The sequence below is a fragment of the Rhopilema esculentum genome, chromosome 9, assembly GCF_057945365.1.
Source record: "Rhopilema esculentum isolate cy_ngs chromosome 9, ASM5794536v1, whole genome shotgun sequence".
NCBI lineage: Eukaryota > Metazoa > Cnidaria > Scyphozoa > Rhizostomeae > Rhizostomatidae > Rhopilema > Rhopilema esculentum.
In genome coordinates this window covers 11,358,456-11,376,811 of record NC_142823.1, presented here as the reverse complement: position 1 = coordinate 11,376,811, position 18,356 = coordinate 11,358,456, and the positions used below count along the sequence as shown (strand labels likewise).

Genomic DNA, 18,356 nt, shown 5'->3' with positions numbered 1-18,356 from the left:
TTAAGGTTATCTGGTTATCCAGTTACCGCAGGGTCTTGAGTTATTTTTTACAATCAATCAAACTTAAATATCTTTACATAAAAAACTATTAAATACCCAAGTATAAATCGTAATAAGACAATACCTGTTTAAAGTCTGATTCGTTCTTTCATCCAGACCATTCGTTTGCAGATGATTTGCTGCTGTTTGGGTGCACCATGGTGACAGAACAACTTTAAGAGACCATTTTGCATCTCTTTTGCATCTTTACTTTTTATGGAAAAGGCTCCAGGCCATTATGCAAAATAATCAGTGCAGGTGAAAAGGTACTGATTCCCTCTTTCTCTTTTTGGGAGCTCAGTGAGGTTAATGCCAAGCATTTGCCGCAGCTTTTCCACCTAAAAGCAGATGATAGCTAGAATAAGTTTATTGAAGCAAACTTACTAAACTAACAACATAACATCGCAACAATATAATATTGATCAACGAATTCCAATGTTGCTTATATACAACCTGCACAGGTCATAAGGACAATTTAATTCAGATACAGGACCAATAGGGCGATTCGGCAACGTGTAGCAACTGCGCCTAGCAACAGGCGTGGGGTGAATACAAACAGGTCAATCGGCTAGGCCCCGTAGTGTTTGCTGTGTTTATGTACGCAAAGTTGATTGTCACTTTGGAACATTTAAATAAATCGAAAATGCCGAAAAGTTGCATTGCAGTTGGCTGCTCAAACCACAATATGATGGATAAAAAGGATATTTCTTTCCATCGATTTCCTGATCGAGAAAAGAATGCGGACAAATGGCAACGATGGGTGCAAGCAATGAATTGCGTAAACGAAGATGGGACTCCATGGGCTCCAGGTGGCAAATACGCGTACATTTGTTCTGCCCATTTTTTAGAGGGTATGTATGGTTTTATTTTATTGCAGTTTATCTCAATATTAATTAAATCAAAACCAATTTGCAACTTGTTGGCGTTCTTGTTTTGATTAGGCCAATTCTTCGCTTGTTATACCGAAATTTCGTACGAAAAGTCTAGTTTATTATATCTATCAAATAGCAGTCTTGTTTCCTATCAAGTACACCTCCGTCCTGACTGATGTTTGTGCCTAATTTAGGGAAACCATCAAAGGATCCAACTCATCCTGACTATGTACCTTCAGTCTTTAAGCACAAGGCTCTAGACGGCAACATTGCTACCAAAAAGTTAGATAGGTTTGAGCGAGTCAGAAAACGGGGTATGGCTAAAATTGAATGTAGTATCAAGACAAAGATTTTGGTGACTGAAGAAGATCAAGGAATGACATCTGAACATCCAGAAAGTTCTGAAGCTGGCCCAAGCACTGAAATGCCAGATGTACAGGCTCAACCACAAGCACTTCCAAATGAGTCATTAGAAGTCAATTTTCTGAGAAAGGAGAGGGAAACTCTATTGACAAAAATTACCTGCCTTGAACAACAGATATGGTTTGTTTCTTTAAGGAAAGAATGCTCTTTTACCTTCCATTTTTCACAGGGTTAAAGACTGGTACTAAATTTCTTCATTTGTAGTTTCTTTTGAACTTCGAGTTAATTTTCAAAGCTAATTTAATAGGTTCTAAAATTCCAATTTGCCAAAGAGTTGTCCTTCAAAATTCTTTAAGAAGATTGAAGAGATTACTTGAAAATAATAGCAAAAGTAAATTCCTCTGAGCTGTCTTTTGATATACACCTCTGAAGAATGATAAAAGCCAAGTCTGATCATGATATTTCCTTTAAAATAAAACTGCAATTTAAGTTAGTTTTTATTGTAAACCTTGTTTTAGTCACTTGTTCCTTTGTTGTCACAATCTAAATCAACATTTTTCAAAAAATTTAAAGTTTTCTTCCATTGGCAGGTGCTTCTGTCAAATTACGATCCAATGGTGATTGCAGGAAATGACAATGCTTCAACCCACCTTACTGGTCTCTCCTGGAAGGTTTTCAACTCAGTTTGCCAGCTACTGTTAAGTATTTGATAAGTTGTAATCCTGTGGGAGCAGTAAGCTTCTTATCAAAGGGATGGGGTGGAAGGGCTACTGACATTCAAATAGTCAAGGCATCAGGCTTCATTAGCACCAAATACCATTTGCATGGAGATGAAATCTTGGCAGATCGTGGGTTCACACTGAAGGATGAGTTTGCTGCAGTTTGTGGTGCAGAACTCATTATCCCAAGTTTCACCAAAGGTAAGAAACAACTCACACCCAAGGAAGTGGAAACTACAAGACAAATTGCAAATGTGCGTATCCACATTGAAAGAGTTATTGGTTTGATGAAAAACAAGTTTTCAGTTCTACAGGGAACTCTTCCTTTAGCCACGGTAAAGTCTCAACAAAACGAAGCACTGGAAGAAGTACCAAATATTGACAAACTTGTTACAGTCTGCGGGGCTCTTTTTAATCTCACAACAGGAATTGTTTATAAAGATAAAAACAGCAGCATTTGAAACAATTCTAGATATTTATGTAAAGAAAATAAGTGATATGTTAACATAAAACTTAACAGTTTATTTATGCGAGTCTCTTTTTTTGCAATTCTTGCAGAACCAATTGCCCTTAGGGGGTCTCTTTATTTTAGCACACTTAAAATGGAACCATTTCCTCTTGCACAAAGAATTGTCACAACCTATCATTTGATCACTAGAGGGCTGCTGACAATAACAATATACATTATCATCTTCCTTTTCACCTTCTTCACCATCTTCTACCTTTGCATTCTCAATGCACCGTGTTATTATCTCAGGAGCTATGAACTGTCTATGCAGATCATACATCTTTTGAATGGATGATTCAATTTTATTGCTGTATGGTATTTCAATTCCATGACAGAACTTTGGGGTCCAAATAACAAAATGACAAAGGTAAACTTTGCATTTGAACTTGTGCCATATATTTATGATTCTCTTTTAACATTAGTTTTTCATTCAGACAGAAACTGGGATCTTCTATGCAGTTGATTAAAGAATCAGCCTCCTTGTGCTTGTAAGGGCATTTTACTTCAACAAGAAACTTGCCATGACAGTTGCAAGTAGCAATAGCATCTGCTGATGCACCAAGTACATGGAACTCTGAATGTAACCTCAGTCCTGAAGCTTTAATATTTAAATTCACATGGTCCTTAGCAATTTTGCTTTGGTAGCATTTAATAGCAGTTTGTTCATGCTGTTTACCCCAGTCCAATGACGGCAAAGTAAGTTTTGTTGATACTGATACAAATGTTTAAAATTGTTGACTTGGGAAGTTTATTGTCCCTGGCATGTAACACACTATGTGCAACAGATGCTGTTATGCGTCCTGCTCTTAATTCTTTCCACATCAGTGAACTACTTTGCGATTTGGTTGACTGTTCAATAAAATCCCTCTCAGCTTCTGTTATTGGGATTGAATAAATTTTCCTCAATTTTGGCAGCCACATCTTCTGCTTTGATATTGGGACAATAAAAATCACGTAGGCTCTTGGGAATTTCAGGCCTTTCTGCCACTTGACCATTGTGACAGAACGATTGGCAGCATTCTGAGAAAAGGCTAAGGCCTACAGGTTTGTACTCATTAGGCAAACCATTGAGTGCTTCAAGGAACTGTTTCCTTTCAATGGTTGATATTCCACATGAAGGTCGTTTTACTGCTTTCTTTACAGAACTCTTCTTGTGGAATTTTATGTTTCCTATTTCTGTTCCCTCTATTGTCTTAACAAAATCATTGTTCCATTTACAGGAAACATCTGTGCATGACAGCTTTGTAAACCCAAAGCGAACAGCCCCTTAAATTTTAAATAAAAGTGCACCAATGTGGGAGCATGATTCACCAAGCCTGAATAATGAATGATAAAGAAAATTTTTAATACTTATTTTTCAGTGCAGGGAAAGAAATATAAAAAATATTGAATCGATCATAAAAACAAAATTCAGTATGGGAAATGTTATGGTGATGGAGGAAATTTTTGACAATTTAATAATTTCAATTTTGAGAATTTAAAATTTCATTTTTAATTGAATAAATTCAAATTTAAAAAACAATTAACTAAGAATATAAAGATTAACTCTAAGCAGTTAAAAGGTACAATTACAGTGGGCACACAAAACCAAACCCTCTGAATTTGCAGCAATCCATGGTTGAAGAGCTTCTTCATTGAGCCTCTGTGAATGCAAAATACTTGCTCGCATGATGGAGGGGAGTTCTCTGCCTCGTTGGTAAATTTTCACAGTGCCAACCCAGCCAGAATAAAATTGATTGTAGGCTTCAAGTCCTTTCCTTGACTTCATTGCCTCTTTTGTGTAAACCCCTAACAGTTGAAAATTATCAAGAGTAAGTTTGAAGTAAGTTGATCAAATTTCAGTGCAATAAGGTTTGAAGTGACATATCATGTACCTGGGCCGTTACTATAACTATATTCAAAGTTATACCAATTAAATAAATGATTCAATCCTTGACTTGATCAATAAAATGTTTGCCTACATTGCTGACTGTCATAACATGGCACCACTTTACTTTGGTGTACTAGCGTTCACATAGCATCGCCCTATGCATGGACAGGCAGTCCAGACCGAATCGCGACAATGATACAATCAACAATTTTTAGAAAAGCCTTTTCTAAATCCTGAAACTGTTAATTTACAAGAATACAAGCACTGATATTAAAAAGACTCACCTGGGGTATTATTAAGGTATTCATAGATGTCAGGATATTCGATATTAGGCCATAACTTCGGATTGTCCACCCAAACATCGGCAGGTAACTGGTTCTAAATAGCGTTTTCTTGCTTCATCACTTAGCGAATCGAAGTATTCGTAAGACATGTTGAATTTGTGAATAAATCGCGCAAAATATACTGTTTAACGTCACTGCGTCCGTGCGTTGTCAACAATGTTTAGAGTTTGTTGTCACCCCAAAGAAAGCGTTGCTAAGTGTCGCTAAGCTTATTACGTTACACCGAATCGCCCTATAGAAGAACAAAGTGTCTTCAAGAAAAGTAATTCCACTGCTTGTCAGTGTACTTCTTAGAGCACGTCTGCCAATTTGATTCCAGAGAAATGAATGCCAATGTTACTATAGATTGAGCATATTTGATTTTATTTGGGTTATTGTTTCAAATTTCTCTACACCTATATCTAAAATAAATCCATTTTTTAATTTGGCTCTACGCTTATAATGCATGTCTTATCGTATTTGCGCAAATTGATTGGCTATTTTAAGGCCTCTCTCGTTTTTTTCTCTCTAAAAATTTTCGAAAAAGGGAAATTTGATATAAAAACGTATTTATCAAACACGTCTGGATTCATTCATATAAGAAGCAAGAGCATATATCTTTACACATGCAACTTCAAATTTAATTTCCTACTTTTTAATTTTTATTTTTATTTCAAACGGTAGCCCTGTCTGCCCAGAGTTGTTATTGGCTTGGTATTGAAAATATAACCTAGACCTCACCAGGAATAAAGGAATGTTTTTTCAACATTTTAAAAAAACCTGTGATTTAGTGGTAGTGTCAATTTATCAAACTTTATGGGAAAAATAATATGTCAAGAGTATTCTGCTGCTGGTGCTCAACAGAATCATGGAGAAGAACATTAAGAGGAAAGTTCTCTTTGTTTGTACACAGAGCTTGATCAAGATAAATAAAATTGCTAAGGGTGGAACATGCGGCTCTCTTTGAGTTATAAGATTTTAAATAGTCTTGTAATGCATGTTCAAATACAAACTAAGGGCACCATTCAACCTGCTTTACTACCTTTGCAACTAGGGTGTTATTGGGCTACAATCAGAACACTTTCAATGTGGCTTCTATCCTTACCAAGTAACCCAATGGAAAATAATTCCTTCAAAAATTTTATCCTGCCTTATCCAACTGAAAGGGGTACATCACTGATTTAAACAAAACTTTGATGCAGTTCTTGTTGCTTTATATGGCAATATTGAACTTCCAAAAGAACTCAAAGAAGTTCTATAACTATAAACCCTAAAGTTTATTCACATAGCTAGTTGACTCAAAATCTCTCACTCCGAAACAAGGCACACAAAACCTTATCTCCTTTTAGAAAAATTCTTTTCCTTTCTTATATTTGTATACTTTTAGCAGTTACAATTATTGTTGTTTTATGTAATGTTTTACTGGATGTAATGGCTGAGTGGTAGGCCCCTTTTTTTCTCTCGGAGTTGTCCTTTTTTTGATGTATCATCTTTTGCTAATAAGTGGTCATGAAGTTAGTAATTTATTGTCGTAATTTATATGATGGATAGAATAAAAAGAAAAATAAACATCCATAAGATACCATGCTTACAAAACAAAGTGAATACCCCTTGCAAAAGACTCTTGGTGCTAACATTTTGCTTTTTCGAAACCTTGTTTTCACCTATTTGGTAGCGTCCACGTTGTCGCTTCTGTGGCAGGTAAGGCCAATGTGCAATACTGGCTGATGCTTCGTTCTTTTCTCTTGACCCACGTAAGCTTCTAGCTTGATTTTTGGGCTGCCTCAAGAACAGGTTACTGGATTTCTCAACCATCAGTTGGGGAATGTTTTAAAGTGCCTCTAGGCATTTGAAATCTTGCAGCGATGTGACAAGGTCATACAATACTGGAAACTTTCTTTTTATGATATCCTGTACCTTTTTACCAACAATCCCTGCTTCCGATACAAAATTACCCAAGCCATTCAGTAGCTCTGAGTCCTGATGTATAATACTGGCAACAGGAATGGCGACAGCAAGTGCTTCAATGAAGGGAGCCCATGCTTTCGAACAACAGTATGGGTGCGATCTATGACCTTTGGCTGCACATTCCCAATAATCATGATCAATGTCTGTGCATGAATGCTCAAGGTACTTTATTAATAAAATAATCAAAGGATGTTCAACCTTCCAGCATTTCCAACATCTATTCATACTCATCCATATTTAGTCATTTGCTTTTTCTTCTTCTGTTGTCAATGTAGCAAAGCAAAAGAGAACGACAAGTGTCATTGCTTACCATTATTCTGCTTTCGAATTTGACCTTGAATTTGAATTTGACTTTCGAAATAGAGAACATGAAGTATTGCAAATTTTTGAACATGAATATCAATATTATTTAAAATGGGAAAAAGGATATGTCAAGAGTATTCTGCTGCTGGTGCTCAACAGAAACATGGAGAAGAACATTAAGAGGAAAGTTCTCTTAGTTCGTACACAGAACTTGATCAAGATAAGTGAAATTGCTAAGGGTGAAACATGCGGCTCTCTTTGAGTTATAAGATTATAAATAGTCTTGTAATGCATGTTCAAATACAAACTGAGGGCACCATTCAACCTGCTTTACTACCTTTGCAACTAGGGTGTTATTGTGGGCTACAATCAGAACACTTCCAATGTGGCTTCTATCCTTGCCAAGTAACCCAATGGAATAGAATTCCTTCAAAAATTTTATCCTACCTTATCCAACTGCAAGGGGTACATCACTGATTTAAACAAAACTTTGATGCAGTTCTTTTTGCTTTATATGGCAATATTGAACTTCCAAAAGAACTCAAAGAAGATCTATAACTATAAACCCTAAAGTTTATTCACATAGCTAGTTGACTCAAAATCTCTCATTTCGAAACAAGGCACACAAAACCTTATCTCCTTTTAGAAAAATTATTTTCCTTTCTTATATTTGTATACTTTAAGCAGTTACAATTATTGTTGTTTTATGTAATGTTTTACTGGATGTAATGGCTGAGTGGTAGGCCCCTTTTTTTCTCTCGGAGTTGTCCTTTTTTTGATGTATCATCTTTTGCTAATAAGTTGTCATGAAGTTAGTAATTTATTGTCGTAATTTATACGATGGATAGAATAAAAAGAAAAATAAACATCCATAAGATACCATGCTTGCAAAACAAAGTGAATACCCCTTGCAAAAGACTCTTCGTGCTAACATTTTGCTTTTTCGAAACCTTGTTTTCACCTATTTGGTAGCGTCCACGTTGTCGCTTCTGTGGCAGGTCAGGCCAATGTGCAATACTGGCTGATGCTTCGTTCTTTTCTCTTGACCCACGTAAGCTTCTAGCTTGATTTTTGGGCTGCCTCAAGAACGGGTTACTGGATTTCTCAACCATCAGTTGGGGAATGCTTAAAAGTGCCTCTAGGCATTTGACATCTTGCAGTGATGTGACAAGGTCATACAAAACTGGAAACTATCTTTTTATGATATCCAGTACCTTGCTACCAACAATCCCTCCTTCCGATAAAAAATTACCCAAGCCATTCAGTAGCTCTGAGTCCTGATGTATAATACTGGCAACAGGAATGGCGACAGCAAGTGCTTCAATGAAGGGAGCCCATGCTTTCGAACAACAGTATGGGTGCGATCTATGACCTTTGGCTGCACTTTCCCAATAATCGTGATCAATGTCTGTGCATGTATGCTCAAGGTACTTTATTAATGAAAAAATCGAAGGATGTTCAACCTTCCACAGAAGTAAGGATGGTTGGGAATGCACAAAGGCGGCCAGGTGATGACTAAAATTTAGCATTTTTTGTCAGAGAAAGTTTTGTTAATCACTGATGATTATCAATCTCGTACAATTTTTTGGAAGTGATTTCTATTGATAAGCTTGATACAACCCATAAAAGATGTGGCATTGAAACAAAGTACCCAAGATTCTTACATGAAAATGATCAAAACTGCTTACAAATTGGCCATTATCCCCTCAATGCTCGTCAAGATGGTGTCTGCTACCAATGACAAGATGGTGATGATGGGGCAAGTGTTAATACCAGAATTTATTCTGGTGTTTTAACACAGTTATCGAGGTCTCACAGTTCCAGCAATGTGATGAGCAATATAAAGCCATATATGGGCTACTAAAAAACTCTGGAAAACTGAACGAGGTATTTGAAGCTTGTAAAGCCTTTGGGATAGATGCACACAAAAAGATGCCAAAACTGGGAGGTACTCGCTCCATCAACCATTGCATCAACCATTGCTGTAGAGCCTTGAAAATGCTTGTAGACACTTGGCAGGGGTTAATTACAGCATTTGAAAATACGTTGGCTGAAAGAAAAGGAAATAACAATTCAAAAGCCAAGGTACAGGATTGCTCAATAAATTGCAATCTTGCGCTTTATTTTGCAAAGTTGCAAGCTACATTGATATACTGAACGCTGCTGGCCCTGTTTCTCTGTTATTTGAAGGCGTCATGCCATATGAGATTGCTCAAGGGTTGGAAGAAATCTATTGAGAGAAAGGTTTCCTGAAGAAGATTCAGCTATTCATTCAGCTATGCCTATATATGATCCACAGTATTGGCAAAACGACCCAGCATATGGTGTATCAGAAATAGGTACTCTGCTAGAAAAATTTGCTGCCCCATTGCCCGAAGCTGGAATTTTTGGCAAGATGTCATCATCAAGTGGAAAAAATTCACCCAATTCGTTTTTGTTTTTTATCACTGTTTTCTTTTGCAGGCTTTTCCTTTGTACATTCGCTTTAATTCCAACTGGCACTTGCGGTGACTTATCAATTTTGAATACTTTTCAACTTCATTGATGAATTTTTCAAGTGAAGGCTATGGGAAAGAGAAACATTTGCAAATTTGATTAAAGGCTTAAGTTACACTATATCAGGAACGCTATCCGTGCAGAGCAATTTCTTACTCTGCAGTGATAATTAAAGTAGCAGTTACACTGAGACGCTCCGCTTGCAATGCGTATATGCTTGTTTACAAAGCGCGCCAAAATTCATCACTTTCTTGATTTTGTAGAAGATTTGTGTTGTGTTGTGATAGTTATTTTTCTCAATAAATTCTGCGAGAATGGTGAAAAACAATCTAGAAAATGTTGAAAAAGGTGATGGGTCTGGCTGGACAGACAGTGAGATTGAGTTGCTGTTCGAATGCGTGAAAATTTATTCGTCAAAGTTTCGCTTTGATGGAATCAATTGGAAAGGGGTCAAATCTAAATATGTAAAAGTCAGGACAATTTTCGTCAGGCAATACCCAACGTCGAATGCAGAAGAAAATACGAAAAAACTTCCCTAAAGCCCAGAACTTACAATTGTTTTCCAAAAAACGAATTGCTTTGAAACTGAAACCGATAAGAAAAGGGTATGAGAAAGCAGTCAACCTTGGGCAACAAAGTGGCTGAGGTAGAGTGGTGATTTGTTTTTACGACTTGTGTAACGACATTTGGGAGGGAGCACCATTCCATTAGAAAGTTCTAGAGGAAATTTGACCTTACACTTTTTTGAATTTTTTCTGTGATCAGCTGTGATAGCATTTTGCAACTCCAAATCAGTGGGGCATCTTAAAAATCCAAAACAAGCTTTTAGCCGACCAAAAGCACACTCAATAACCATCCTTGCCAAAGAAAGTCAGAATCCAAAAAACTGTTCTTGTTGAGTATTGCCCCCCTTTTGCAAACTCCTTCATTAAGTATGGCAGCAAATGGTGTGTTGGCCACTTTATTACCACATCAAAGAAACAGTATCTGTAATCTGCACAGGCTTGTACATTGAGACTATAGAAGCCTTTTCTGTTGATGAATTCGGTGGGACATTCTTCTGGCTTTCTTAATGGAATATGTGTTCCATCAACAGCACCAATAAACTGATGGAAACCATTTTGCTTGTGAAAGTTGGGTACCTATTACTTGTAAAGGCACCCATTCATAATATAATCATTTCTTCAGCTTGTTGTAAATGGGTTATACTCATCAACAATGGCACTAGGCAGTGGATTGTTGTTTTTGCATTGTTTTTTCTGCAGCATTGCCTTGTTATATTTGCATCAAGTACCCTGAACCATGGGGCAGTTTTGATGATCCGGGTTCTAATCTGTTGATGCAGAATTATAAAGGTCTGCCCATACCTCATTCTTCATGGCATCAGCATTGTTTTTATGGGGACGAATAGCAAGCCCATAGTATACCTGCAGCTTATCAATTCTTGCAGCTGTAAGTCTGGCAACTCCTCCAATTGATTTGCCATCTGTTTTGTTTTTGCCTTTCCGTACCCTCAGCTTCATGAGGGCAGCTGCCATCCGCTTTTGAACATGCCCAACAAATTCAATTTTTTCAATTACTTTATCACCATGCTTACTGGCCTTTATAGAGGAATATGACTTTGAATCTCCATCCCGTATATAGCCAGTATATTGAAGATTCCTTGTCTCCAATCCTTCTATCACTTGATCTTCTGGAGTATCCAAAGCTTTATGTTCTTCCTTAGCTGCTTTTTTCATGCTCAATGATGCTTCCAGTTCTAGTGCATTCTTTATTTTGGCTACACTATGACTGAAAGCATCATCGGACATTGCTTTCCGCATATTCAAAACAGAGCAAAGCTTTTCTAAGGAAGACTTCCCTACACCAATTCAAGAAGCCCAAGTATCATCCTGTAATTTCTCTCATAGGCTCTTGAACCTTCACAACGTGGAGAGGTGAACATTTCGAGCCAGTGGCACATGTTCTGCATTCGAATGTAAAGAAGGATGCTATACCATCCAATGTCATAGTGCCATCAAAGTAATCCCAATGCACTTTCTTTCTCTTGGTTTCATACAGTTTGACCTTTCTTTTACCCGAAATTTTTCCTTCCAAATAGCATACGACATGGCTCAATGTAATATTGAAACGAAATTGAAGGAGCTGGCATCCTTGCTTGATGGATGCAAAACATCCCTTTCTGGAATTGAAAAGATGGACGACCAACAAAGGGCTATGAGGATATGCAGAGCGAAATTGCAAAGTGCTTGCAGCCGCCTTGAGGTTATTAGAAAAAACTTCGATAATCTACTTTATGAACTAAATATTTCAAAAGACATGGACGATTCAGACTTTTTATTGGAAGTTAAAGACATTAATTAGTTGTAGATCCACATTTCACGTTTAGATTATGTAGAAATATACACCCCTATTTTACTTCATCTTTGCTTGTCTCTGTTCTCGACATTTAGAGACCTGTTGGAGATCAATACCACTTATTTAAACCGAATGAAGCGATACAAAAATTGGTTTAGGCACTAGATATTTCACACAGTTATGACAGGAACAATTCAAGTACAGGTTTCACCATATTTCAATTTATTTTCGAAAACCCTTCATTTGTACATTCGTTGTCGTAAACCTTTAAGCAAATAAGGGCAAAGTGAGAAGACTTGTCAACAATCTCTGACGACCTGCATCAGTTAACGATATCTATTCAAACAACGATCTATTTGCCAAAAGAATAGGACAGGAATCCTGATAGTAATTACTGTAATATGTACAGTGCATAGGAAGAACAGAACTACTGTATATAGTAGTATTTCTGTTTTGGAACGATACAAACAAAATATATTCTTCATTGGAAACAGTATTTTTATATTTTTTTGGGGCATGAGCCCCCAAGAACAATAAAATATTTCTGGGCTACGGATGTTGGATGTCAATAAAATACCAAGACAACATGTTGAAAATTGTTGAGCCTTTTCATTGCACCTTTAAAAAACGATGAAATTTTTGGATTTGTACCCAAATTCGATCTGACAACATGGTTCGTTTTCATCATGTATGAAGAAATTCTGAGTATATCTTTTAAGGAAGCAGCTGTAAAGGTATCGATAATTGCGGTTTAAAACAGATTGTTTGGGTTCTGGTTACAGTTGAAACGAAACAACAAGTTACAGGAGACGTTTTCTTCCATTTAGGAATATCTGGTTAAGTCCAAATAAGCAATTTTCATTCTTGTCCTTACTTTAAAGCAGGGAAGTATGAGATTATCAACCTTATTTTTGGCTCTTTTCGTAAGATCACACATTTTATATTGTTTATCGTTTTAGCATCTTCTGTTTCAAAATCATTCAGAATTTCATACTACAATAATTGTTTCTTATATTAAAATTAAATTACATGTTAATCATACTCATTGTCAGCCATCATCTTCTACACCCTCTTCTTTGGTTGAATTGAGTAAATTTTTAATCCCCAGCTTTGAGATATGCCACATCGCCCTCGGCAAAACTTTTATTGACAAAGAGCAAAAGAAAGACAAAGGCAATTTAAGGAGAACTGTCATAACAACAACAGACCACCAAATGCAGATGTGCAAAAGGTTCCTGATGTAGTAAATGAATTAGCTGCATTGGAACTTCAAATTGCAGAATATGAGCTTCCAGATGTCAGAAGGGCATCTCCAAATGCAGACCCAATGAAATATCCACTGTTGTTTTTCCATGGAGAATTTGGGTGGAATATTGAACTTCGACGCAATCAGCAGCTACCAGCAGCACGTCATCCTAATCAAAGGGAGCGTATCTTTTTTAATGAGTTTTATGCTTACAGGATTGCATGTCGAGATGGCTTTTTAACCATACACCGTGCAAAGTTGCTTTTTCAATAATATTTGGTTGATACATATACAAAAATTGAAGGAAATGAACCGACATACATCAGAACCCATAGAATCATATCAAGGTCTTGTAGACCACGTACAGGGACGAGCAGAAGCTGAAGATGCAAATGTTGGCCCCATTGTCATTCTTCTCTCAACCTTTCAAGGTAGTCCAAGAAACATGCATCAAAATTATCAAGATGCAATGGCAAGTGTCACAAAATTTGGTAAACCTGACATCTTCCTAACTATGACTGCAAATCCAAACTGGCCTGAGGTTAGAGAAAATCTCCTTCAACACCAGACAGCCAATGACAGGCCAGATGTAATCAGTCGCATGTTCCACCTAAAACTCAAGGAACATTTGTTTGACCCTCTTGAAAGAAATGTCTTAGGACATGTGGTTGCATATGTTTGAATTCCAGAAAAGAGGTTGTATATAATTGATAAACCACGTGTGGCAAAAGACGCTGACAGGTTAGTATCTGCTGAGATTCCAGATACGCAACAATGCCCAAACTTGAATGAAATGCATTTCTATAAATATTTGTTGTTGTTTATTGTTGTTTATTTTCGTTGTGTTGTGCAATACACTACTATTTTATCAATTTTTTGGCGCAAATTTTCTTCCGAAGGCTGTCAAGCAGCCTGCTGTCATGGCCTCTCCTTTATTTGCACACTAATATATGTACCCTACTGTAGGGCCACTGGCAAGCCCGCAGTGTCCTGGTGATTGTACAGTTAAGCCTTTATGATAAACTTTCATACAAAATACCTCCTTTAGACCTTCTTTCTCTTGAAATCTATTTGAACATCTATTTCATTTCATCAACGAATGTTATATTTTGACAATTGCTATCATCTTCAGAATCAATTCTTGTTCTCTTATTATAATGTTCAGCATCAACTTCTTTTTTGCTACTCTTGCTTTATTTTTCTTCTTTTGTCTGACAGAATCTATATTAAAGGAACCTGCTTTTTCTATTTCTCTTACCCTTATAATGCAGTGCTTTCCTTTTTATCCTATATTTCATGCTAGATTTCCTTTTTGAATTTTGCGACCTCTTTATGTTTTGTGTCCTAAAATATTTCATGGTATGAGGACCAAGGTCTTTGATACCCAAAGATTTCATCAGCAGAGCTCTACTTGCAGCTCCAGTGTTCCACATGGAAACTGCCTCACAAACAGCTATTTTAAATCTTGTGGTCCCACAGTACTTTGTTTTTGGGCACCTGTTTGTCCAAACTTAAGCTTTCTGGGTCCATCCTCGCTTAGGTCAATCCTTTCACGCATCTTTGAAGCAATGAATAATCTGAAAGCCTTTCAAATATTCCATCAACACAAGTTTCATGTTATATTTCCAGCTTTGATAGTTTGTACCGTCAAGAGGCTCAATTTTCGTAATTTCGGCCATCTTTCCTTGATTCTTGAGACGACCACGTTCCTTCTCGACAAAATATTCCAAAGTTTACTCATGTCAAAGAGACAAACGAACGTCACATATCTACCACTGATTTAGACCGTTATTCCAGCAAATAACTAGGCCGAGAAGCGGTCCCTGGGCCCATAACCTGTTAAATTTAATCGGAAGCAGTTACCAGACATGAATACGAACAAACATGAATATATAACGTTAATTGAACAAAACCAGGCCTAATACAACGGCTAACACATTCGAGTGTAAAAGCAGTGTGGTAAGCGAGTTATCAAAGAGTTCATTGTCCCATAATATTCAACATAATGTAAGACATGACTACAGCAAGCATAAGATAATAATAATCATATATTCTAATAAGTTCTTCAAAAAATACACCAGGTAGCCTTTTATCTTGGCAATATTTTCCCTCATTGTATAACCTTTCCTTCCAGAACTTACACCATGTATCTCGATTTTAAGGGCAAAACTGGTGTTGTTCTTCCAATTATAAAGAGTCGTTTTTATACAATGATGCTGAATGGTTTTGATACCTTGCTTCATTCCATCAATTGATCCTTTGTTATTTCGTATTGCTGATCCATAAAAGTTTTGAATATTGTCAATAACAACTTTTGTAAGTCTTCCTTTACCTCCAACATATTTTCCATCTGAAAGTTTACAGCTTTTTCTTTCATTTTTGAATTCTCTCAAGGCAGTGCCAATTCTTTTTTGAATATGACCTACACGTTCTACTTCACGAATATCTTGGATCTTTATACCTTTGAATCCCTTATGTACTTTCCCCCAAATAGATCGAAACTTTTGAAGAGGCGACATTTTGGTTTGGGAACTGAAAGCATTTCACGAGGGAACAATCAAGATTGAAGAAACTGAGTTGAAGTGAATGCAATTTTGAATGGTAATAAGGCTGGAAAAGACAGAATGGACAATTGACAAACACCTGGGACTTCTGTCGGTTTAAATATCTGCTCTATTTGGCTTTTTTTGTTAAAAACTTACCATAGCAACCAAAAAAGATTCGTTGCTAAGGTGTAACATTTTAAGTCACAACAAATCGAAAATTCTCAAAAGAAAAGCTTCAAATACCAGCTTGTCAACCTCAGGGGCATAGAATATGCATCATAGAATGCAAAAAAGCAATTTTTGAATTTTGTCTATATTTTCAGTTGTTGAGCATTTTTACCCTTAACTGCCTCCTTAATAGAGCTTTTACAGTATTAGATTTTTATTTAACAATTTAAACTATTTGAACAAATGTTATTTCTAAAAATGAAAACAATAATCATGTATTTGACCTGTATTGGTGGTACAACACATCCCCTGTGCAGTTATCTAGAAAACCTAAATTCATGGCAAGATAGCTTTTCATGCCTGACTTGGGAACAAACCAAAGTTTGCATTGTAAAATCTGGATGTTAATCTAAAAATGTTGAAATATATGTGGAAAGCACAGTAAATCAACCAGAAGCCAGTTGCATCTGGTCTTTTCCTTGAACTTTTGAGTAGGAAAATTTGGTTATCAAACCATTAACAAATATATTTTACTAAAAGTTATCCCTCCCTTGCCTTATGATAGCTCCAGTACAAAGGTGCTCATCAAATACAAAAAAAGGATGCACCTGGTTTTATTGAATTGTGCTGATGTATGCCAGGGAAAGTTTAACTTACTTCATCAATTCCGTCATCACTTGCACTGCTTTGTAAACTCTGTAAAGGTGAAATCGGAGGAGATTCAGTGACACTGACCATTTGGTCATCATTTATTGGGTGCATAAGAGTGCTTAAGGTATCTACCCCTTTCTTTTGGTTGGTACTAGTAGGTTCGGATTTAGAGCGAGTTTGCAAAGAATTAAAAAATTTGTAGCAGCTTTTTTAAAATTAGCTTTTGGATATGAATCAGGTAACGCTTCTCTCTAACATCTATTTTCATCTATTCTTCCATAAATGTTCTTCAAGTTCTTTCAATTCTTGGAGTAGAGTAGACTGCAAATGGGATGAAATGTTGCTGTTGATGTTCTTGTTTAGTTTTTGTTGTTGTTTTTTAGTTGTTGCTGTTGTTTTTGTGGCCAAATATACCTTGAAACTCTTACAGATGACGACAAAACAATACAATTTCCATGCTGTTTCTCTAGAAAAGAGCTGCAGGCTACATATACATTAGACAATAAAGAAGGGAAAGTCCTGGGATATACACCTTTTCGAGAAAAAGTAGAAAGAGGACTTTAAGCATGTGAAAATTTCAAGAGTAAGAATACATAAGATCTTCTGTCATTAAAACGAGTTGCGGCATTTTAAAAGGCTGAATGGGCTTTTGGGTTTTAAAAATGTGACTTGTATATATTATAGATGCGCTTAGTAAATATTATAGATGTATATATCTTTCAGCGAAAAGGCAAATTTACAAAATGTGTCGTCTGCGTGCTTTCAAAAGATTTGACTACTGCTTCCACAAATCCAGACAGAAGAAAAAGACTCCTTCAGAAAAAAAAGAAGCACATCGAGCAGCAACAGTAAGTAAGGCAAAAAAATATTAGATATACCGACAAAGTTAACAGCATTTCAATTCAGATCAGACAATATACTTTTGATGTCATTCATGTAATGATACATAGAAATTGAACGATGACGTTTATATCTTCTTAGAGCAGTAAGACAGAGATATTACCACCACATCGCTAAAGGGCGAAAAAACCCAAAGAAATTTATCTCCTACATTGGCTTTCAAAATCAAAGGTACCTATCTGCATTATTTTTCCTTAAATTTAAAATTCAAAGTTGAATTTTTCATATTTAATAACAAAAATAATTGTAAAATATTTGGTGATGAATAGGCTCTACAGAGTGTTGATATATATTGACACAGAACATCTACACTGTTGATATTTGCAACACTGACAAATATGTTTATGAACTGCTGTCTACAAAATGAATCAAAAAATTGTTTTAAAAATTTCTGTACTTTCCTAAATAAAAATCGTTACATCTTTGCATTACTTGCCTGGCTGGTTCAAAAGGATGTCATTAGGAAGATAAATTCAACTGGAGTTTATAAATAGCGTGTTGCATCTATGTTGCTTTTTTTGACGTCTTTAACCTTTTTCCTACTAAGTTATGTGTTTTTATCATTTAAGGTCAAACTGTCTTTTCTAATGGTTGGGAGGATATAGAACTGTCTTTTCTAATGGTTATTATTGCTAGATACTGTAGTTTATAAAACTTTTTCCTTGGTGTTCAGTAGAAACACAGTCCAACTGCAAAAAAAATGCCGTCCTGCTCCCGCAGTTGGAAGGTGTTTTTTGCAAGGCAAATACCCCTTGCCCAACAGTAACCAGGCTTCTGTTCCTATTCGATTTCAAAGGGTTCCTTTTGAAATACATCACTAACATCCGCATTCACAGCATACCCTATGCTTTTAAATTAAAACAAACAGTTCTGGACAGGTTGGCCTTACAAGAACTGGGCAGCAGATAAGCAATGGCTACCACGTAACATTAATGGTGACAGAGTGCCCCAAAACGGTTTCCCTTTGGCATTGCAACCCGAATTTGATACGAAAAACGATTTGGAAATGATCAGAAAAGAAACAAA

At 36.4% G+C, this 18,356-nt stretch overlaps 1 protein-coding gene and 1 pseudogene across 2 annotated transcripts; one reads left to right on the top strand and one right to left on the bottom strand.

Moving 5' to 3' along the window:
• Positions 1 to 57: 57 nt before the first annotated feature.
• LOC148959658 (uncharacterized) lies at positions 58 to 8,424 on the bottom strand (annotated as a pseudogene). Its single transcript, XR_016144049.1, has 3 exons — positions 4,656 to 8,424; positions 4,066 to 4,289; positions 58 to 3,539 (listed from the first exon to the last, which is right to left on the bottom strand). The product of XR_016144049.1 is annotated as an uncharacterized LOC148959658 (transcript).
• Positions 635 to 1,509, top strand: LOC135684107 (uncharacterized). The gene is made up of 2 exons (XM_089110232.1): positions 635 to 890; positions 1,106 to 1,509. Exons 1-2 carry the CDS (start codon positions 635 to 637, stop codon positions 1,507 to 1,509), a joined length of 660 nt encoding a protein of 219 aa, XP_088966358.1.
• Positions 8,425 to 18,356: the final 9,932 nt, after the last annotated feature.